At 35.6% G+C, this 18,772-nt stretch overlaps 1 protein-coding gene and 1 long non-coding RNA gene across 2 annotated transcripts; both read right to left on the bottom strand.

Moving 5' to 3' along the window:
* Nucleotides 1-2,905: 2,905 nt before the first annotated feature.
* Nucleotides 2,906-9,752, bottom strand: LOC126818503 (uncharacterized). The gene is made up of 5 exons (XR_007679250.2): nucleotides 9,466-9,752; nucleotides 6,011-6,205; nucleotides 4,668-4,792; nucleotides 4,175-4,278; nucleotides 2,906-3,303 (listed from the first exon to the last, which is right to left on the bottom strand). It is a non-coding gene; the product is annotated as an uncharacterized LOC126818503 (long non-coding RNA).
* Nucleotides 9,753-13,198: 3,446 nt separating this feature from the next.
* Nucleotides 13,199-17,544, bottom strand: LOC126818508 (cytochrome P450 2D27). The gene is made up of 6 exons (XM_050545965.2): nucleotides 17,407-17,544; nucleotides 16,411-16,995; nucleotides 15,776-15,994; nucleotides 15,131-15,505; nucleotides 14,587-14,714; nucleotides 13,199-14,112 (listed from the first exon to the last, which is right to left on the bottom strand). Exons 2-6 carry the CDS (start codon nucleotides 16,969-16,971, stop codon nucleotides 13,893-13,895), a joined length of 1,503 nt encoding a protein of 500 aa, XP_050401922.1. The 5' UTR covers nucleotides 16,972-16,995; nucleotides 17,407-17,544; the 3' UTR covers nucleotides 13,199-13,892.
* Nucleotides 17,545-18,772: the final 1,228 nt, after the last annotated feature.

Here is an 18,772-nt window from a genome sequence, read left to right as displayed (position 1 = left end):
GCAAGCATTTCAAGTGAAATCAATTATCTCATTGCGTCTAAGTAAAATCATATGTTAACCATTAAACGCCTTCTGGCCAATTAAAAAGCATTGTTCTAATATAATAAAAATGATTTAGTAACTTGCGTCATTTTGTCTTTCATTGGCTTTTCCTTCATTATATGACGTATGTACTTGAACCTTGTCACCCTCTGTCACACATTCAAAAACAACATCATCTCCCTACACAAAAAAACAAGTCGTATACAAACATCTTTACATAAAATATAACAATCTATACATCAATTATTTATGGAAGTCTGTCAGATGTATAAGATTTTTTTAAGTCGGGACTTAAGACTAACTGTTGTTAAGATTTTTGAAAAGTTAATTGTCAAGAAACCCGGTACCAGTCAGTTCACAGAGCTAACAAATTCTGTGTTTGCATTTACAAATAATTTTATCAAAAGAGCCAATATCAAAGGATTTCTCACGACCAGTTCGAACATACACAATATTAGGTTTGGGAGGGTTAGGGATGGGGATTGGTTGATTGTCCTCCTCCGAGAAAATTTTGAAAAAAAGAGTGCAAATGGTTATTTGTGAAGCATGTCCGGACCAGAATATAATATCCAATTTCAATCGGCCATCAACCTCACTAACAAAAACCTCACCAGAATAATACCTGGAATATGTATACTTTGTTTTTTTTGGCTGGGGGCGGGGTGGGGGTGGGGGTGGGGGTGGGGGATTTTAACACCTCCTGGGTGCGTTACTGTCCATCCTAAATCTGTGCAAATACTACCGTATGTCCATTGGGGGCATGTTTCCTTGTTCATCGGTAAAAACTCAAATATGTAAGTCCATACTCCGTCATATTAATAGCCTAAATACGTACTACTAGTTATTGGTAATACGTAAAATGGAATCGTGTGAGCTAGACAATGTAAGTATATCCCTTTTTTCTGATGAACATTAAACATGTACTACTCAAAAGTTTCCGTCATAACCATAATGATAATACCATAAGTTCGCATGCATTCTCCAACTTATTGATTTCATACACTGATTTCAAATGTGGTTTGAGATTCTAATTAATGCGGTTTGTAATTCTAATTCATGTTGGGGGTTTCCACAAACTTACCATCTTTGTGTCTTTCGAGAAGCCAACAGAGATCCACCTTTGTCGCCCACCATTTGTTATTGCCATCATCTCAAATTCAATTTTGTCCCCATTATGCTTCCATTCAACAGAAAACGTACACTGTCCATTATTACAATCATGAAAACATGCAGTAGTACTTCCACAATTAGGATTTTGACTAAAACTCTTTCCTATAATCTAAATGGAACAGAAATAGGACATCGTTTAAATTCTGACGTATTACATGTAGATACTATAGTACTCAGCACAACATAAACGAAAGGTAACCTTTAGAATTAATATATATCATTTCTGGGGATCAAGGGATATTTTTCGTACTTACTCGAACCAACGATCGGGTATTGAAACGGTTGGATATTTATTTCATAGATGTACAAAGACAGTGAGTGTACAAATTCTATGGTTGAACGACGAGATTTCGGTTTATATCTAAATTCAATAATATATTGCTGGTCTTGGCTTAACTTGGAGTTCTATATCAGGGAAATTATATCCGGTCAGTGGTGCTACGGCATACTCTTATTTCGAATTCCAACTACCAAGGGTTATTTTCGTGCACGTCAATCTGTACACACTACCTCGGGTTTTCGTCCCATCCGAATGACTAGACACTGTTATTGCCAGGTCCTCCGTCCTGTACCACTGACAAAAGGAAACTTTCTCGGCCAACATTGGGTGACAACCCAAGACCTCCTGTTTAGTTAGCCAGCCTCTTACTCACTGAGCCACCGCGGCTCCCCCGACTTTTGAATCCATTAGCCAATAAAACCAACGGCTGGCAGGCGGATACGCCCACATTTTGCAAGGGATGGATAGAGAACAAACTTTTTCGTAGAATCAAGGGTCATAATTCAGGAACCAAGATCCCTGGGTTATAAAGATATATTTCAAGTTTCATCAAAATCGGATTAAAATTGTGACTTCTAGAGGGTCCACAGCCTTGATATACCACATATTTACACTATTTGCGTACGAGAGGCGGCCTTTTTTTCAGGCAGATTTGATCCGATTTTCACGAAATTCGAACTCAGTCATCATTAGGGTGTAACGGTGATATATTCAAACGTTTTTTTTTTTAAATCGGATAAAAATTGTTACCTCTAGAGGGACCACAAACTAAAAATATGATTTTTCGTACAATCAAGGGCCATAATTCAGCAAGTTACGATCCGATATATGCGAAAATCGAAAGGAACCAAGATCTGGTTATAAACATGCATTTCAAGTTTCATCAAAATCAGATGAAAATTGTGACCCGTAGAGTGTCCACAAGCTAAAAACTTGATTTTTCGTACAATCAGGGGCCATAATGCATGAAGTTATGGTCCGATTTATGCCAATATCGAAAGGAACCGAGATATTTGGAAGATAGACCTATATTTTAAGTTTCGTCAAAATCAAATAGAAAATGTGACCTATAGAGTGTACACAAACAAATTGTGGACGGACGGGCGGACAGGGGCGGCGACAATATACGTCCACATGAAAATGTGGGCGTATAAAAATCTAGCGTACACAACATTTCAGACGAACCAAATACAAATGATACATTTTCTTGCAAGAACTAGGGAAAAGGGGTGGGATGGGTCGATTAGTGTTAAGTGGACGTTAAACCCCATTTTCCCCTGTGCAGATGTCTTCTAAAACATAACTTGCTTATCTGGATTCTGTTAAATTTGTAAATCTAATAGATAAATGTTTTTGGTTATGTGTTAGTAAAGACAAAATTCCTCAACCCCGAAAAAAAAAAACCTACCAAAATGAAAAAAAATATATATTTTTATTCACAACGGCAAAGGGTTAAAAACCTTTCTATGGGTTAATTTTATGAAAACAATTGGTTGAACATAACATATAAATATTTATTTAGCCTCTTAAAAATAATGTATTAAATGAAATAATAAAAAAAACCAGATAAAGATAAATAGGCCAAATAGTTTTTAGTATGTTTTATATAAATGTTCCATTAACCACCAAAAGAACGCCCCGTAAAAAACTGCCACCAATTTGTGGGATTCCAACGATGTACCGGTTGCCATGCAGATGCTGCCTGTGTATTACTGTCTGGAATAGTTACTGCAGGGGCTGAAAGGTCAACTAATACAGGTGTAGATTCAACACCTTGCCAGTATATTTCTATATTTTGAACTATGGTTACACTGAAATAAAAGAGTAAAAGTGATTAAAATACATGTACATAAGAAGGCCGGACTGAGGATCAAATGCCCCTACGCAAGATCCCATGAAGGGCCCCTAAACTAGGGGTTAGTTGTGCCCTCCCCCCCCCCCCCCCGCGTGTCATGCGTAATATATAATACAGTATCCAGTAGAACCATAATACATAATTAAAGAAAAACAAGTTCAACCCCGTCGAGAACAACCCCAAATTTTATAATGAGCTATTTGTCAAGTTTCAGTCATGAAGGACTGGTCCATTTACAAACAAACTGTCTTCAAGAAAAATAAGAAGAAAAAAAACCTCGAGATGCAATAAGACCAACCACGAGGTAAAAAGGTATAAAGGAATAATAAATATAACACTAAGTCAAAGGTTTTATTCTAAGGATAAACACTCTATGGTTTTAAAAAGCATTCTAGCCGAGAGTTAAATATAGGCAAAATAATGAATCAATTGCATTAATCAATTCTCGATTACGAAAACAGGGAACCAAAAAAGATATTTAAAGGACACGCCTCACTCGAGTCTCCTGCGTAAGGAATCGAGCCAAATCAGACACATATTCAAACAATAATACCCTCTTTGTAATTGACTATCAATGTTCACCTTTATTTTGAAACGAAATAATAGTGTCAATGTGTATACCCAGTCAAACAGTATACCGGGTCAAACCATTTACCCAGTACCGTTTACCCAGTTAAACCGTGTACCCCCAAAAAACGTATACCTAGTCAAACCGCATGTTCCCGTTTCTGGTTACTTGTTTGTTTGGAAGTGATTATCTGAGCAACTATACCATGCATTGTTTTAGAGCCAAGAAAATAAAAAATTAAAATGCTAAACATACTTACTTAAATATGATGGAATCACCTTGACTTAAATTCTGTGGTGCATTCCAAACTAGGTTTAAATTAGGAACCAGTAATCTCTGTCGATGGGTGATTCCTGTATTTTCCTGAAAATCAGAACAAACACATTTCTTTTATAACTAAAACTGAAATCATGGCGTAGGAAAATGCTGACTTGGACTCCTATTATAATCTATTAAAAGGTCCATGATGAACGATACCATGGTAGGAGAATATTCGGGTGGTGGAGTGGGTGGTGGAGTGGTCTAACGAATGGAGTAAAATGGCGTCGTTTCGATCCCAAGCTTGATTGGAGTGTGGTCGCCTGTCCAACGTCGTTGGTTTCATTCCATTGCAAAAGGCCCCTAAAGTGCCAGTGAGCTATTGAAATAAAATTGTACTATCTTAAATAACATAGTTTGTGTTTGCGTGGTCGTTAATTAAACTCTCTCTCTCACTCTCTTTCTCTCTCTCTCAAATTTATGCATATACTTACATCACAATTTATTTTAGTTTTTGGCATTGCTACAAATGAGCCTACATATTTATTTTGTTGAATACTCATAGCTTGGACCAGTACTCCCATTATTAATACATTAGTGTCTGTAGACGATATATTTACTTGAAAAGAAAAAAAAAACGGTTCATTAATTTCAGTTTTCAAAGAAAAAATATTTTTTAAGAAAAAGATACGGATAAAAATACTAAAATATAACATAAAAGATGCGAAATCGAAAAAAAATTTAACAATGACAACATAAAAGATGCGAAATCAAAAAAAATAATTAATAATGACAATGTTTATCAATCAAAGTTTACAATATCTCACGAGAAGATTCCTTGTCAACCCAGAAGAACCTTCGAGAATTTCCCAGTTCGGTTCCCACGTATCAAGGATAACACATGTTGGGATCACAAGCAATGTTTATTTGATGCCTCGGATCAATTTAAATTCAAAAACCAAACTCCAATTGTGTACACCTTGCGGTGCACGTAAACATACCAAAGCTGTTTCAATTCCAAAATAATTTGGTGACAACCCTGTTGTTAGCGCAAAATTCTCCAAACTTGCTGTTTTGCACACATAACCGAAATAACTTAACACGCGACAAAATGGCGTGTTCGTTCAATTCATCCCTGTTTTAAAGTAACATGTCAACATTGAAAACGTTACCATTGTAGAAATTTATTAGATATTTATTAGTATCAAATCTATCAACTTCGGTGATCTTAATTTTTATAATCACATGTCACAATCATCTGATAAAAATATCGAGGGGTCCTGCCCAACTTTATTTTTTGCTACGCAAGCTCAAAGGAATCAAAGGGCTATGAAATCATTTTGTACGTGATTTCCCTGATTGATGTCTATTTACTTCCCGATTCCCCCGCCTCAAAATCATGACTATTCACTAAAACCTGGCAGGAAATGTAAATTCAAACACCCCTCTTCTTCAATTCTAGACCAAAAAGCCAACAAAAGTGGCATGCAAAAATGGGGAAAGCGGAGAAAAACAGAATTGCTATAAATAAACGAACTCCATCAAAGGTCTCAAAACCGAGTTTTCTCCCTTGGACACCCTGGGAACCGTGGTGTGTGATTGCGGACAAATTTATCAAAATTAATTGTCAATTTTACCATTAAATACTGTACCAATTACAAATTTGACCCTTGGCCACCCTGACAACCGTGTTGTGTAATAGCTGACTTATTTGTTAAAATTTATTGTCAAATTTATCATTAAATACTATACCAAATACAAAATAGACCATTAAATTCCCCGTAAAACATTTGGTTATTTTGACAATTAATAAAAAAAATGTTGGTGTATAACTTACCCTCCACTTGGTTACCCGGAGAGATAGAATCGGCATATACGTTGACTTTAAATGGAGAAGGATCCAAAGATCGGTCGCCATGCCCAGGTTGCATGAACTTACATACATACTTCGGAGCTCCACTACTAAAGGCCAGAATATATGGAAACCAAGTTGTGATACAAAGGACACAAGTGAAAAACCGTATCTTCATACCTGCAGTGTTAAAATTAATTAAAAAAAAAAATTAAAAAATAATCCATTCTTATTCATTTGTCTAGTAGTAGGCAATTTCTTTCGTATGTATTGGCTCAGTTCTAAAATTCCACACAACAACTACGCATGCCTTTAGTTAGCAGCATGCAAACTTCGCAGACTAGAAGTGGCACTATAACAGAGTCACCATCACATTGGTCTAAATATCAAAAGCCCAACAATGGTCTGTTAGCGTAACTTCCAAAACGAGAAGTGGCTATGGAGGAATGAAGGGGGGGGGGGGGTGAGCTGTGGCCGTATATGGTCTAATACGCGTGCTTTATGTATGAGGTCTGTACCCCCCCCCCCCCCACACACACACACACACATAACACACACTCCACTGCTAAAGACCCCTACGAATTATTGAAAACAATTGTACGTGTTAGTCCCGAAATTACATATTTTGAGTTGAGTGGATGTTTATTAACTGTTAATTTTCCGTAAATCTTTCTAGAAGATTTTTTAATTAAATAATTTAGGTGATATTGCTACAATAAGGTCGAGATGGTGTCATTAATAAGTACTTAGTACTTCGAAGACTTAACAGTTTAGATTTAACCCTAATAAAAGTTATACCATGGTTATGCCCTGAGGTCATACCGACACATATCAAGCACATGTGTATTTATAACCAAGATCTAATCGGTAACATTTAAATCCCCCAAACGAAATTGCTAGTCCGGTTGCTTCATATATATATATATATATATATATATCCAAAATTATTAGCACAACCGCAAAGCTGCACTACTTTAAATTGTTTCACGGTAAATGATGAAGGTATGCCGACACAAACTGATTTCAGCACTGGTTAATAACATTTTGACATTTTAAAGTACTTTTCGTCCGTCTTGGGACTATTCATAAATAATGTCATTGTATAAACATGGACAGTATAGTATATTTATACATATTTATACATATTTACATATATATATATATATATATATAAGTGTCTCCAAGAAAGAGCATTAGAGTTACCTGTTAACCAACACCCCTGTTCAATATAATAATGTTTATTATACTAATACTTACGGTAGAAATAGTTTGTTTATTTTTCAGACTAGTTTAGATAATTTTCGTTTTAGCTCAATACTGATTTTCATTATATACCGACTATCTTTTGATGCTTATAGACTTATTATTTATATCACATTGTACATCCATAAAGGATCACCGCAGATGTTATAATCGTATGATCAACTATTGTTTAAACTGTGTATGCTGTCCTTGGTGGATGCAATGATACAAAAATCGTATCTTATCTTATCTTATTAGCGGATTTCAGGAGGCAATAGCGCTTGGGGAAGGTATGGGGCGCGGGGGGGGGGGGCTTGTCTTTATCTATTAGTAACAAATGATGTTCTTTTACTGTGATAAGACTAAGCACTTATATATATCGGGTGAGTTAAAAATATAAGACAAATCGGTCTATTCATCGCCGTAATTAAATTCTTTTTCGTGGTGAAAGTGCTAAAATAAAAAATGGAACGACTTTTTAGAGACCGTTTGCTGTGACGGAGTATCGTGTTGTTTCATACTCGCCTAAACTGTGTGGGTTTTATTGTGCTTTTGATTTATCTCTACACACATAATATAGTGCCCTTTTATCCCTTCGTGTTAGAAATAAGTCTAATTAATGCAAAAAATATGCAAATTTTAATGTTTAAACATTGTTTCGCCTTACTTATATATATATATATATATATATATATACCAAGAGCGTGATTTTCATATTGGGCATATGCTTGAAGCCGAGCAAAGTTTGACGAAACAATTTGGCATTGCGATGTCTTTGCTTAAAATAGTTTTATATTTAACACCGGGGAATAAGAGGGCACTATTATATGGACCGAGAGGAAAGAGGGTGTGTTATAACAACATTTCATTTGCTCTCATCCATGGCACACCCTTTACAAATTAACAGTCAGGAAAATGTTCATTGCACACAATGACAACAGATGTAGACCTGCGTATAGATATTCCGGTTATCTTTATTTATTATATAATTTATTGTTTTAATCTTGGTGTAAAGATAGATTATCAGGTATATTACGTAAAGACTTTTATCGCTATATTACCCCTAGATGAAGATTCTATTATCACCATCACATCTTAATGGCTGAAGACAATTAAACACCAATCACATAACAATGGACAATAGATAGCCAATTACCAAATTAATACATCCAAGTGAAACAAAAATAATGTTACAGTCTAACTTTTTAGTAGGTACTTTCATGAAATTTTGGTGTAATAAATAGTCGCAACAATTTTTTTTTTTTTTTTTGGGGGGGGGGGGGAAATTAAAGTGGTAAATATGTTTTGGTGTAATAAAAACTAAAAATAGTTTGGGGTTTGTTTTTTGGTTTTTTTCTGGGGGGGGGGGGGGGGGGAGGTAAGTGGTAGATTAATTATAGTCGCTGAAACTGGTTAATTCTTGGAGTGAAAGACGTTTTTACACCAGTCTGTGCAGTTATTATGTGGCTTTGTGAGACTTTTTCGAAAAATGAATTTTCGGTTTAAATGGGATTGGCCATTAGTAAATGAACTCCGCGCTATAAAATGTCTGGATAACTTTATACTTGCCGAAGTAAGTAACTGAGTGTTGCACCTTTATAGCCCAGTCGGTGCAGAAATGTGGGACGTTAAATCCATTTCATTTCTGTTCTCTTAGTTGGCGGTAAAATAACAATTTAACAAAGTGCTGTTAATTGATATAGCACGGGAATGAGGAAATTGTTATTAACTGTTTTGGCATGTCTGTATATAAATGTTAAGTATGAGCTGCCATAACATTTTTCAAATTTAACAGAAGTTGACTAGGGTATATGTAGTAAAATAAACAATTTCATTTCCCTAAATTTACCTTGTAACATTCCCCCATACGGAAATGAAAATAATGAATAAGATGACAGCCTTTTAACCTCACTAACATTTGCGCTATTTCTGTTTGTTTCTGTTTATTTATAGTGCGATTGAAATTCATCAAAATATCAACTTGAAAATAGTTTTGTCATTTTCTAAAGTTGGTAAAACCTTCTTTTGAATTGGTACAAACTGTCTGCATTTATGAAAACGATTCATGAAGTAAATTTATAAACAAAAAAAAATGGCATCTATATCAATTAAAATATGTTTTCATTAATCGTTATTATTTAGCAACGACTGTATTTTAATTTTGTTATAACTTTAAATAAGAACAACAATACACTTACCTGCAAATAGATGGAGATGACACGTAATGGAGCCCAGTTACTCCAAAATAATATATAACAATAGAGAAATTAAATATTTTTAACATAAAAGATTAAATGTTTCCGATGTTTGACATCCACACTGTTTTCCTGTATTATACTCCCATGGCGTTCTAGGTTAATACTCGATCCCAGACGTCAGCCCGATTGACGGATGGACTATCAAATAGGCGGGGACATCATGACGCATATGATGTGGTTTCAGGCGACGATTTTACACCAACTGATTTATGGAGGTTGGTGGTAAAAACGAAAGCTTGATCACGTGACATAATGAGAACTTGGAAAATAACTTTTCATTATATTTGTTTTCACATGTACACACATGCACGGATTGATTAAAGGGCGTATGACTATTTTCTTAAACCATAAATGGATCTAAAAGCACATATTAATGTAATATGAGTGTATATAAAGTGATTTATATTCATTATTTTTAAAGTGTAATCTCGAATCAATTATGTTCGGCGAAATACGTGAACAGTCCAAACTGAACGGCAGTCGTTTATGTCTGTTTCGTCCGTTTTTTTTTGTTTTTTTTGTTTTTTGTTTTTTTGGTTTTTTTATCAGCCAGTACTATTTACTGTCGCATTGTAATTTACGATATGTTTACCTTTGTTCATTGATTTTGCGTCCGAAACGATATGGTACACGACTTGTGTACCATATTTTAAAACAACGTTCATTGTGTCTTAAATATTGGATATTAGGATCCCACATTTTCACGGCAACATAACAACATCAATATGGATTGAAATGGACCAATATTGAATTCTAATTTGTGTTTTTAATTTCGAATATTATGGAAAATAATGAGTTAGAGAATTAGTTCCCTTAATGCGAGGTCTGGGCAGGACACTTAGTTAATGAATACTTGCAGGATACCCGGCTTCTCCCAGTATTCAAATTCACCCGGGGTCCAAATTCGCCAGGGGCCAAAATTCACCCGCGGTCAAAATTCGCCTGGGCCCCAATTCGCCCTAGCCCAAATTCGACGGGCTAATACATTCACGGGGTCATGCTGGTTAATATGATACCACATTATGTGGGGGTGGCGCGCGGCGAGGAAGCGTGATTTGGCTTCGATTTGTTACTGTACTTGTGACAAAGTGCTCCATAACTTGTATTATATTAAGATTTTATATATTGTATGCATGTAAAGTATTTATTTAAATGCATTGAATCACCACACGTCCACCACATATACACGTATTCAATTACGGACTTGGTAATTTTCAGATGTAGTGGCAATATTTTTAATATACGAAAGTATATACGACATATGGACGAAAGGATAGACGAAGAGAGACAGGAGAAAGAGAGGAGCAGAGACCGGCGTCCCGAATTCAGCCGCTGCCGTGGAAGAGGCGCGGAATGGTTGTCTATTAATGTACCGTGTTAATGTTATTGTCTCCTCGTGTAGTTTAGTTCCTGTTTAATTTATGTTCTTGTTTTATATTCTTGTTATGATGTAAATGAATTTTATATTTACGAGACTGATATTCTGCTATAACTACTATAATAGTACATTACATAAATCAATTTTTACGGTTTCTTCTGGTTGTCTTACTAATGTAAAATTACTATCGTATATAAAGTAATATTGACAAAAAAAAATCTAGAGTGAGGAATGCAAGGAAATTTTTAAAAAATATTTGGTAGATCTGATTATATTTATATTTGACATTATATCTTTCTGTAGGCTAAATGTTCAATTTTAAAATTATAGTCTTGATTAATTACGGTTTTATATGGTTACCATTGCTTGTGTTTTTTTCATATCTATATTATTTATTATCCATTAAAAATTGAATACAATTTTTGTGTTGTTGGACCTACTTGACACTTATAGTTAAATGTATCATTTCTAAGTTAATTACCCTTGGTCGTGCTAATTTACGCGCTTTTAGAAATCTACTGTCAAATCAGGATTTCTACTGCGTTTTTTGCTCTACATAACTGCATTGCAGCTCTGAGTGGTTGACGGGTGTATACAGGTCCGCAACTGTACATGATAAGATTGATTACTTGTCAATATGATATTTATCGCCATGGGCGCTACCCTGATATGTTGTTACATGTATAATGCAAATAATTATCTTGTAAAACTAGAAATTAAATTTTCAATTGATGTGTTTTTAAACTGAACTGGTGGTGGTGCTGGCACGGGGTTCGGGGTGCAAAACCTGGCAACAACTTTGTACCTCCAGTATCTCCAACCCCACCGCCTGAAACTGAATGGCAAGTTCCAATTCTTTCCAAGTTAATCTAATTTAACAGTATAACCCTATATACATATCATTTTCACGTTCTAAATAAAACAAATTTTCAAGACAGCTATGAATGTAAAGCTAATACCTATACGGAATTTTGAATTAAAATAAAAAAGATGATATACAAATTTAATGCAACTTACCATAGAATACGTATTCAGATATAGCTATATTCATCAATTTTGTTACAGCCTAACACCCGATTTCTTTCTATAAATTAATGACCGATACCCTCTCAAATGTTTTAGAATTAGATCCTTGGCGATTGCTTGTTTGTTATCAATAGTTTTGGGAACAAATTATATTGTACGTCATAATTCTAGTAATGTGGTGTGCTCTAATCGTTTGTTTTTAACCTTCATATTAACACGATCGCATATCTCGAAAATTAATTAATTTTTAAGGGATCAAATTATTTGAAAGGCAATGAATAGATTATGGTCAAATATAAATGGCACGCTGCTGTTAATTGCCCCCGGTGTCTATAATTTTCCACCTATATCTATTAAAATCTGGTAATGGTTCATAGGGTGATAACGTGTGTTATCATTGCTACTGTAATATGAAAATAGTCGATATGTTACTTTCACTTTTTCGAGAAGATGATAGCAGATAAAAGTTTATCACCATCGTCACTGGTTTAGACATGTCTGGATGTTCCATTATTTTCACATTAAAATCACTAATTAAAAAATCATTTGATGATTTTTTGTTGTTTGTCCATTACGAAAGCAGAAGGCTATTGTAATTCGTAGTCTTCACTCCTGTAGCCCAGAAAGTATGCTTCTACTGATACATGTGACATAGAATTGCAAACAATTTTAACAGTTAAAAACAGGTTCACAACCGCACAAAATTCTCGGTGGCTTATTGACGTAATGAGCAATATTCAGATCCTTAGAAAGTTTTGCTAGGGGTCCCCAAGGTATAGATAAGAGATGTTATACATTTAAGTATTTTTGAGGGTAAAATGCGCTCAAAACTGTTCTCGTGGTCTTAACACGGAAAGGATGCTTCTACTGAGAGCTAGGGACAAAATGTAAATAATTTTAACAGTAAAGTGGGTTCAAAATCTCAAAAGCCACTTGGACCCGCTAGGGTGCTTACAACGTTCACCAGACCCCTAGCGGTTTATTCGCGATCTTCCGACCATACGGTCGTTCGGTTTGGCACTTCCTGTGGCAGCGGGATGCCGTTACAAAATCTTTGCTGCGACCCCCCACCACGCAACCGTAAGCTTTATGTTATTAAGCTAACTTATTTTATGTAAAGCCGTAAAGTATAGACAACCATAAGGAGCACATGTGCGAGAGTGATATCGCAGACAAACGAGCATGTTTATGTACGTATATTACCTTAGGTCGTAGTAATTTGCGTAAAATGTATGACTACTAATAATTTGCACAATGTTAATACGTGTATTTATTATAATTCAGATAAAGCATACAATCCACTAAACTTGGATGTTCCCCAAAACGCTCGTAGATATTAGTAATTGTAATTAAATATATTATTCATCAACGTACACATGTGGTCTTTAAAATATACCAACATGGAATGCTCAACACCATTCTATTGCTCTCTCAAATATGTAATAATACGAGTAGATTGTATTTCGACTACAAAAAATTTAAAATATGATAACTTGCTACATGTATCATTCTTCATTCACGTATTCATCTGAACGGGAATTGTGATATTGAAATTAGCCATTCACTTTCTTGATGGACTGGATTTGCGGTTTTGGGATTTAGGTACAACTTTAACAGATAAATATAAGACTTGCGAAAATTCAATAGTTTAAAGCCTGTCTGATTACTAATAGAAATAGCAAATCAGATCTGCATAAGTATTTTTACCTAAATTAAAGCTCCTTCGAATGTTTTATTTTTCATATCCGTGTAGGTTTACCCTTACGCAAAGAAGGTGAACATTTTATATGAGACTACCACTACCAGGATCACTCCAACTGAAATGTTCGCTTCAGTAACACTTCCAATATGATTTCCTGCGATATATGTTTTAATTTTGGTTCGTAAATGTACAGATGCATTCCTTCTTCAAATTTAATCAAATGTAACATTATTAATCCGAAATTGAAATGGTAGAACAGGCCTAATGTTCATAATTTTTTCGTATTTTAATTAAACAGCTCAATGAATCCGGGTGTAAAGCTGCATACGGTTTCCATGTTGAGGAATCTTCTGAAGGAAGTGCACCACCATCTGGTAAGAACGTGAATTTTTGTAGTAGTGACGTCACATACAGGAATATACGAGACTTGGCGAATGATTCTCCAACACAATTTCTTCTTCCAACTCCAAAAGGATTAAATCTATTAAATATCAAAAATATAGACCATTTAACATGTCATAATAAAATAAAACCAAGTACGAACAATCCAAACCATAAGACAGAATTCGAAGTCCTAAAAAACGTTATAGGCAAAATAGTGTATTCGAGAAAAATATAGTGTAATCAGCAAATGGACTGCTCCTCGTGTACAAATTACACGACAAACAGTGGTAACAGGTGTCCGGAAGAGTAAGCTTATCCTGCCTGATGCCCACCAGCTGTTTAGGTGTTCACGCCGTCATGTTACGCTCGAAGTCAGGTCCATTACTCCACAGTTAATGATTGCATGATCTAAGAGTCACTGCTAGTTTTTTATATCTTGTATACCTCCTGTCTGCACATCGTTCATGGGCAATAAATTATCGATAAATGAACTACGATCAAGTTGGTTCAAAATAACAATACAGTATAACTTGTTAGCAATTTGAACACAAATAAATTAGATGTTACTTACACTTGTCTTAGAGGATGATCACTAGATACAAGTTTACCATCATCGTCCAAGAATCTTTCTGGCTTAAACATGTCTGGATGTTTCCAGATCTTTCCATCTCTAGCCATATACCAGTAGTTTGTTATGATCTTTAAAATATTAGGAAAATGTATAAATGAAAAGTGTCACTTGCTTCATCATTAACCGCTACGACTTTTGCTTTGGCTATCACAGCAACCTGACACGAATTAATATAATTGTAGGCCTATAAGGATAAATTTCCAACTTCCTAAGTGGACGCAACAGCCGTAATCTAAGTAATACCAATACATCATTAGTAAATAATTTATAGTAAACATTAAAGGTGACATTTTTCTTTCAGAAGACTGCCATGTCTTTGTTCGGGGACGATTGTTGTGAGATAAAATACCAAACATCGAATATTGCGATATAAATTTGGCGTTTTCTTAGCAAAAATAAATAAAATACGTTGTCCTTACAGTGGACATAGCGATATAAATTTTGTCTTTCTTAGTAACAAAAATATAAAATGTTTGGTCCTCACGGTGGAATTTGCAGGAATTCTATATCCTTCAATTTCAAATTCTGCGTTGTTCATATGTGGAAGACCTATTGTCGTATGTCGTATGTATCTAAAGCATTCTAAAATGGCTGCATTGGTATAATGTAGTTCTTGTCGATCATTCAAAATTGGTTGTTTATCACCAATCTCTTTATCTATTTCATTCTGTATACGACTTTGTATATCTGGATAATGAAGCATCAATAAGAAGAATCCACTAAGAAAACCTTTGGTAGTTACAAATCCTCCTACTACAGTATTGATTATTACTCCCTTAACAGATTCTTCACTCAAAGTGGAATCATGTTCTTGTTCAGAAAACATAGCACCCAGGAGGCCACCACTGAGTTTCTTACCCTGAAAATAATAAGGTATCCATGATGATGGCGTATAAACCATAGAAGAAATCGTTAATTCGCCGGCCCGGTTGTTATAGCAGAAAAGCAGGGCGCGCATTTCAATTAACATGTCATTTGTCCGGTTGTTATAGCAGACAAGCAGGGCGTTCATTTCAATTAACTTGTCACTTGTCAAATGAACAACTATTATAGTAAAATGGGAATACTAGTCAGTAGAGATCTCCTTGTTAAAATACCCCTGTACCCTAATATATAATATATTACAAACCTCGTTCTTTACTGGATGAAGGAAAAGATCTAACACACGTTCTTGTTCTTCCATGACCTCTAAAAACGCCTTTCCAATGAATGTTGGTAAATGACGAAGCCATGGAAACAGGGTCAGCGAGGTATGGATGTCGAATCGAAATATAATATTAAGAAGTCTGTCATAATTTTCAATGGTAGAACAGACCATTGCTTCATCCTTAGGACGTTCGTCTGTCAACTGGAATGATAAATCAAACAGTATTTACAACCACAGAAGAAAATATTATATTCATTTTTATTTAGAGGTGTAAATCAGGGTTCCTCCATTAGACAGGCACTATTCATGATGTGTTTTAATAGTCTTGCAAATAGATTCTAATGTTTCAATTTTGTTCAAGCGTGGATTAGCCGTGAGAAATTTGATATTTTAGCGACAAATGCCAATGTTGTATCGTTACTTTCATTACAATTAAGTCATACAAATAAATACAGACTAATGGGGACACGCGGGACAGCAATGTACATTATAGAATAGAACTGGATAATTTTCTTTTCTATTTTATTTTATACTGTAGTTTAAAATTTTGAATCCTCTCGAACCCAATTGTTCATATCCATCTAAATAGAAATAAGTTTTATTGAAAAATTACTTACGAAAATGTAGAGAATTCTTATTATAGAATGTGTTAATTCCATATCAAAATCAACAGATTGGCCCGTTTTGACACTTGCTAATCTTTCTTCCAGATTTTGTATCTCGGATGTCACCAGATGCTCAAATGCATGAATGCCGTCGCCATATAATTTTACTACGTTGTGAAAAATCTTTCTTAACTTCACCTGATTTTCAGAATAATTACTAAATGCCATTTCCTGTTTTGTTGGCAAAACGTATTCTCTAAGAAAAGATGGCGGTCTGTCGTTTGTTACATCGCGATAATCTGTGGATGTAAACATTTTACGCAGAATGCGAAAACTATTTACATACACTAAATGCGAGCCAAATACTCTAATGACAAATATATCACCATAACGCTTGGAAAGTCTCTCTCCCACTTGGTGTATGTCGTTTCTTCGAATCATTCCCCACACAATCTGCAAAGATTGGAAGATGGAGGGTCCTGGTGGTAGAGGTGTTTTATTTTTGTTACGTCGCCATGTTGTAAAAATATACACCAGTATAACGAAAACTGTTACTATTAAGACCCAACTCATGATGTTTAGTTGTACGTCCGATCGCTGAAATGATCAAAACGTTTTTTTTACTATTTTAGTAACGGCTATACAACAAACTTGAAACTAAGGATACTTCTGTATCGATAGATATTGTCGATGATACTAATTAATATATTGTTTGGTGGATTTCTGGTGTATTCAGGTTTGAATGATCGATGGATATGAATCTAGCACTGAAGATGATAGTTTGCCAGAGGGATAGGGGCATGCTCCTCCAACAAAAGGTTAATACTTTAACTCCATATGTCAGATCAGAAAGAGGACGTCAATCTAACGTGATTATTTGGTCACTTGTACAAATCAATGCATGAAACGAAACTTATACTGCTAAAGTCGTCTTCGTTAGCACAGTTGGAGCAGAAAAATAGGACGTTAAACCACATTTCATTTATACTGACAAAGAATAACACTTACCCACAATACATATATTGCCTATACTAGCGTTGTTTCTCTCGTCGTTCCTAAATTACCAACTCAGCTATGTACGTTTTATAGTGAATGTTATTTAAGATGTATCCCAGTTAATGAACTCGTCAACAATGTGAATACTGACCCGTGCATTTCTATATTAAGGTATGATCCAACTCCATTAGCTCTTATCGTATAAAGCTTTTGTCGAAAGAACTTCTTGTCCTAGTGAACAGTATCCATGTTGTCCTTATAAAACCCTATTGTAGAGACTGTGCCAGATTTAGATGAGCTGTCATTGGTCCCAAAGCATTGGCCCCAAAGCATCAACCAGTCAGATTACTTATCTCTGCAGACAATGTTTATCATCGAACTACATCATGGCATTCATTCACCTAATGAACACCTACAACAAGTTTGAGAGAGAGATAGAGAGAGAGAGAGGGAGAGAGAGAGAGAGAGAGAGAGATGGGGTTTAACGTACACTCGACACAAACTAGGTCATTTCGGGACTAACACATGGTTCAATTTTATTTCAATAATTCGCTTGCGCGTAGGGGTCTTTAGCAGTGGGAGGAAACCGGAGGACCCGGAGAAAAACCCACGAGGTTGGACAGGTGACCATACGTCTTGTCACGTACAACCGGGAAATCGAAATCCCGCCAGTTGACTCAATGACAGAACGTATGATACAGCGCGCGCATGCTAACCATTCGCCCCCCCCCCCCCCCACCAAGTTTGAATATTCTACCTCAACTAGAGGGAAAGTTATTGTGTTTCAAAGTCTCGATCAATAAAATTGCTTATCGCTCTGCTTACCCTAAGCAGAAAATGCCTATTATGGAACTTAGTCAAGGTATTGATGTGATAAAACCATACACCAAGTGTCATCACTCTCACTTAATTAGAACTAAAGTTATCGTGCCCCAAAGCATCAACCAATCATATTGCTTATCTCTACTTACCCTAAGCAGAAAATGCTCATCTTTGAACTCCATCAAGGCATTGGCCTAAGTTTGAACATTCTAGCTCAATTAGAAAGAGAGTTATTGTGTCCCAAAAAGTGTGACGGACAGACGGGCGGACAGACGGACGAGCCCATTTTAAAAATGTTATACCCCTTCGGCGGAGGTCCACTAGATCTTGAGGCCCTGTAGGCTTCAGCCTGTCAAACCGATAGGTAAATCCGGCACTGGGTTTAACGTCCAACGTTTCTTTCCCAACTGGGATAATAAAGACGGGCAGACGCGATGCGGTGTGCTATGACGGGAAATTTTGCATAGCAGGCGCGGATCTAGACGGGGGTGGGGGGCAGGATCCGAGAAACTTAAATCTAAAAGCCTGAATCTGACCCAAAAATTGCGAGTTTGTA

The sequence above is a fragment of the Patella vulgata genome, chromosome 4 (genome assembly GCF_932274485.2).
Source record: "Patella vulgata chromosome 4, xgPatVulg1.2, whole genome shotgun sequence".
NCBI lineage: Eukaryota > Metazoa > Mollusca > Gastropoda > Patellidae > Patella > Patella vulgata.
The sequence above is the reverse complement of the archived record's forward strand: the minus strand, read 5'-3'. Positions and strand labels throughout refer to the sequence as shown.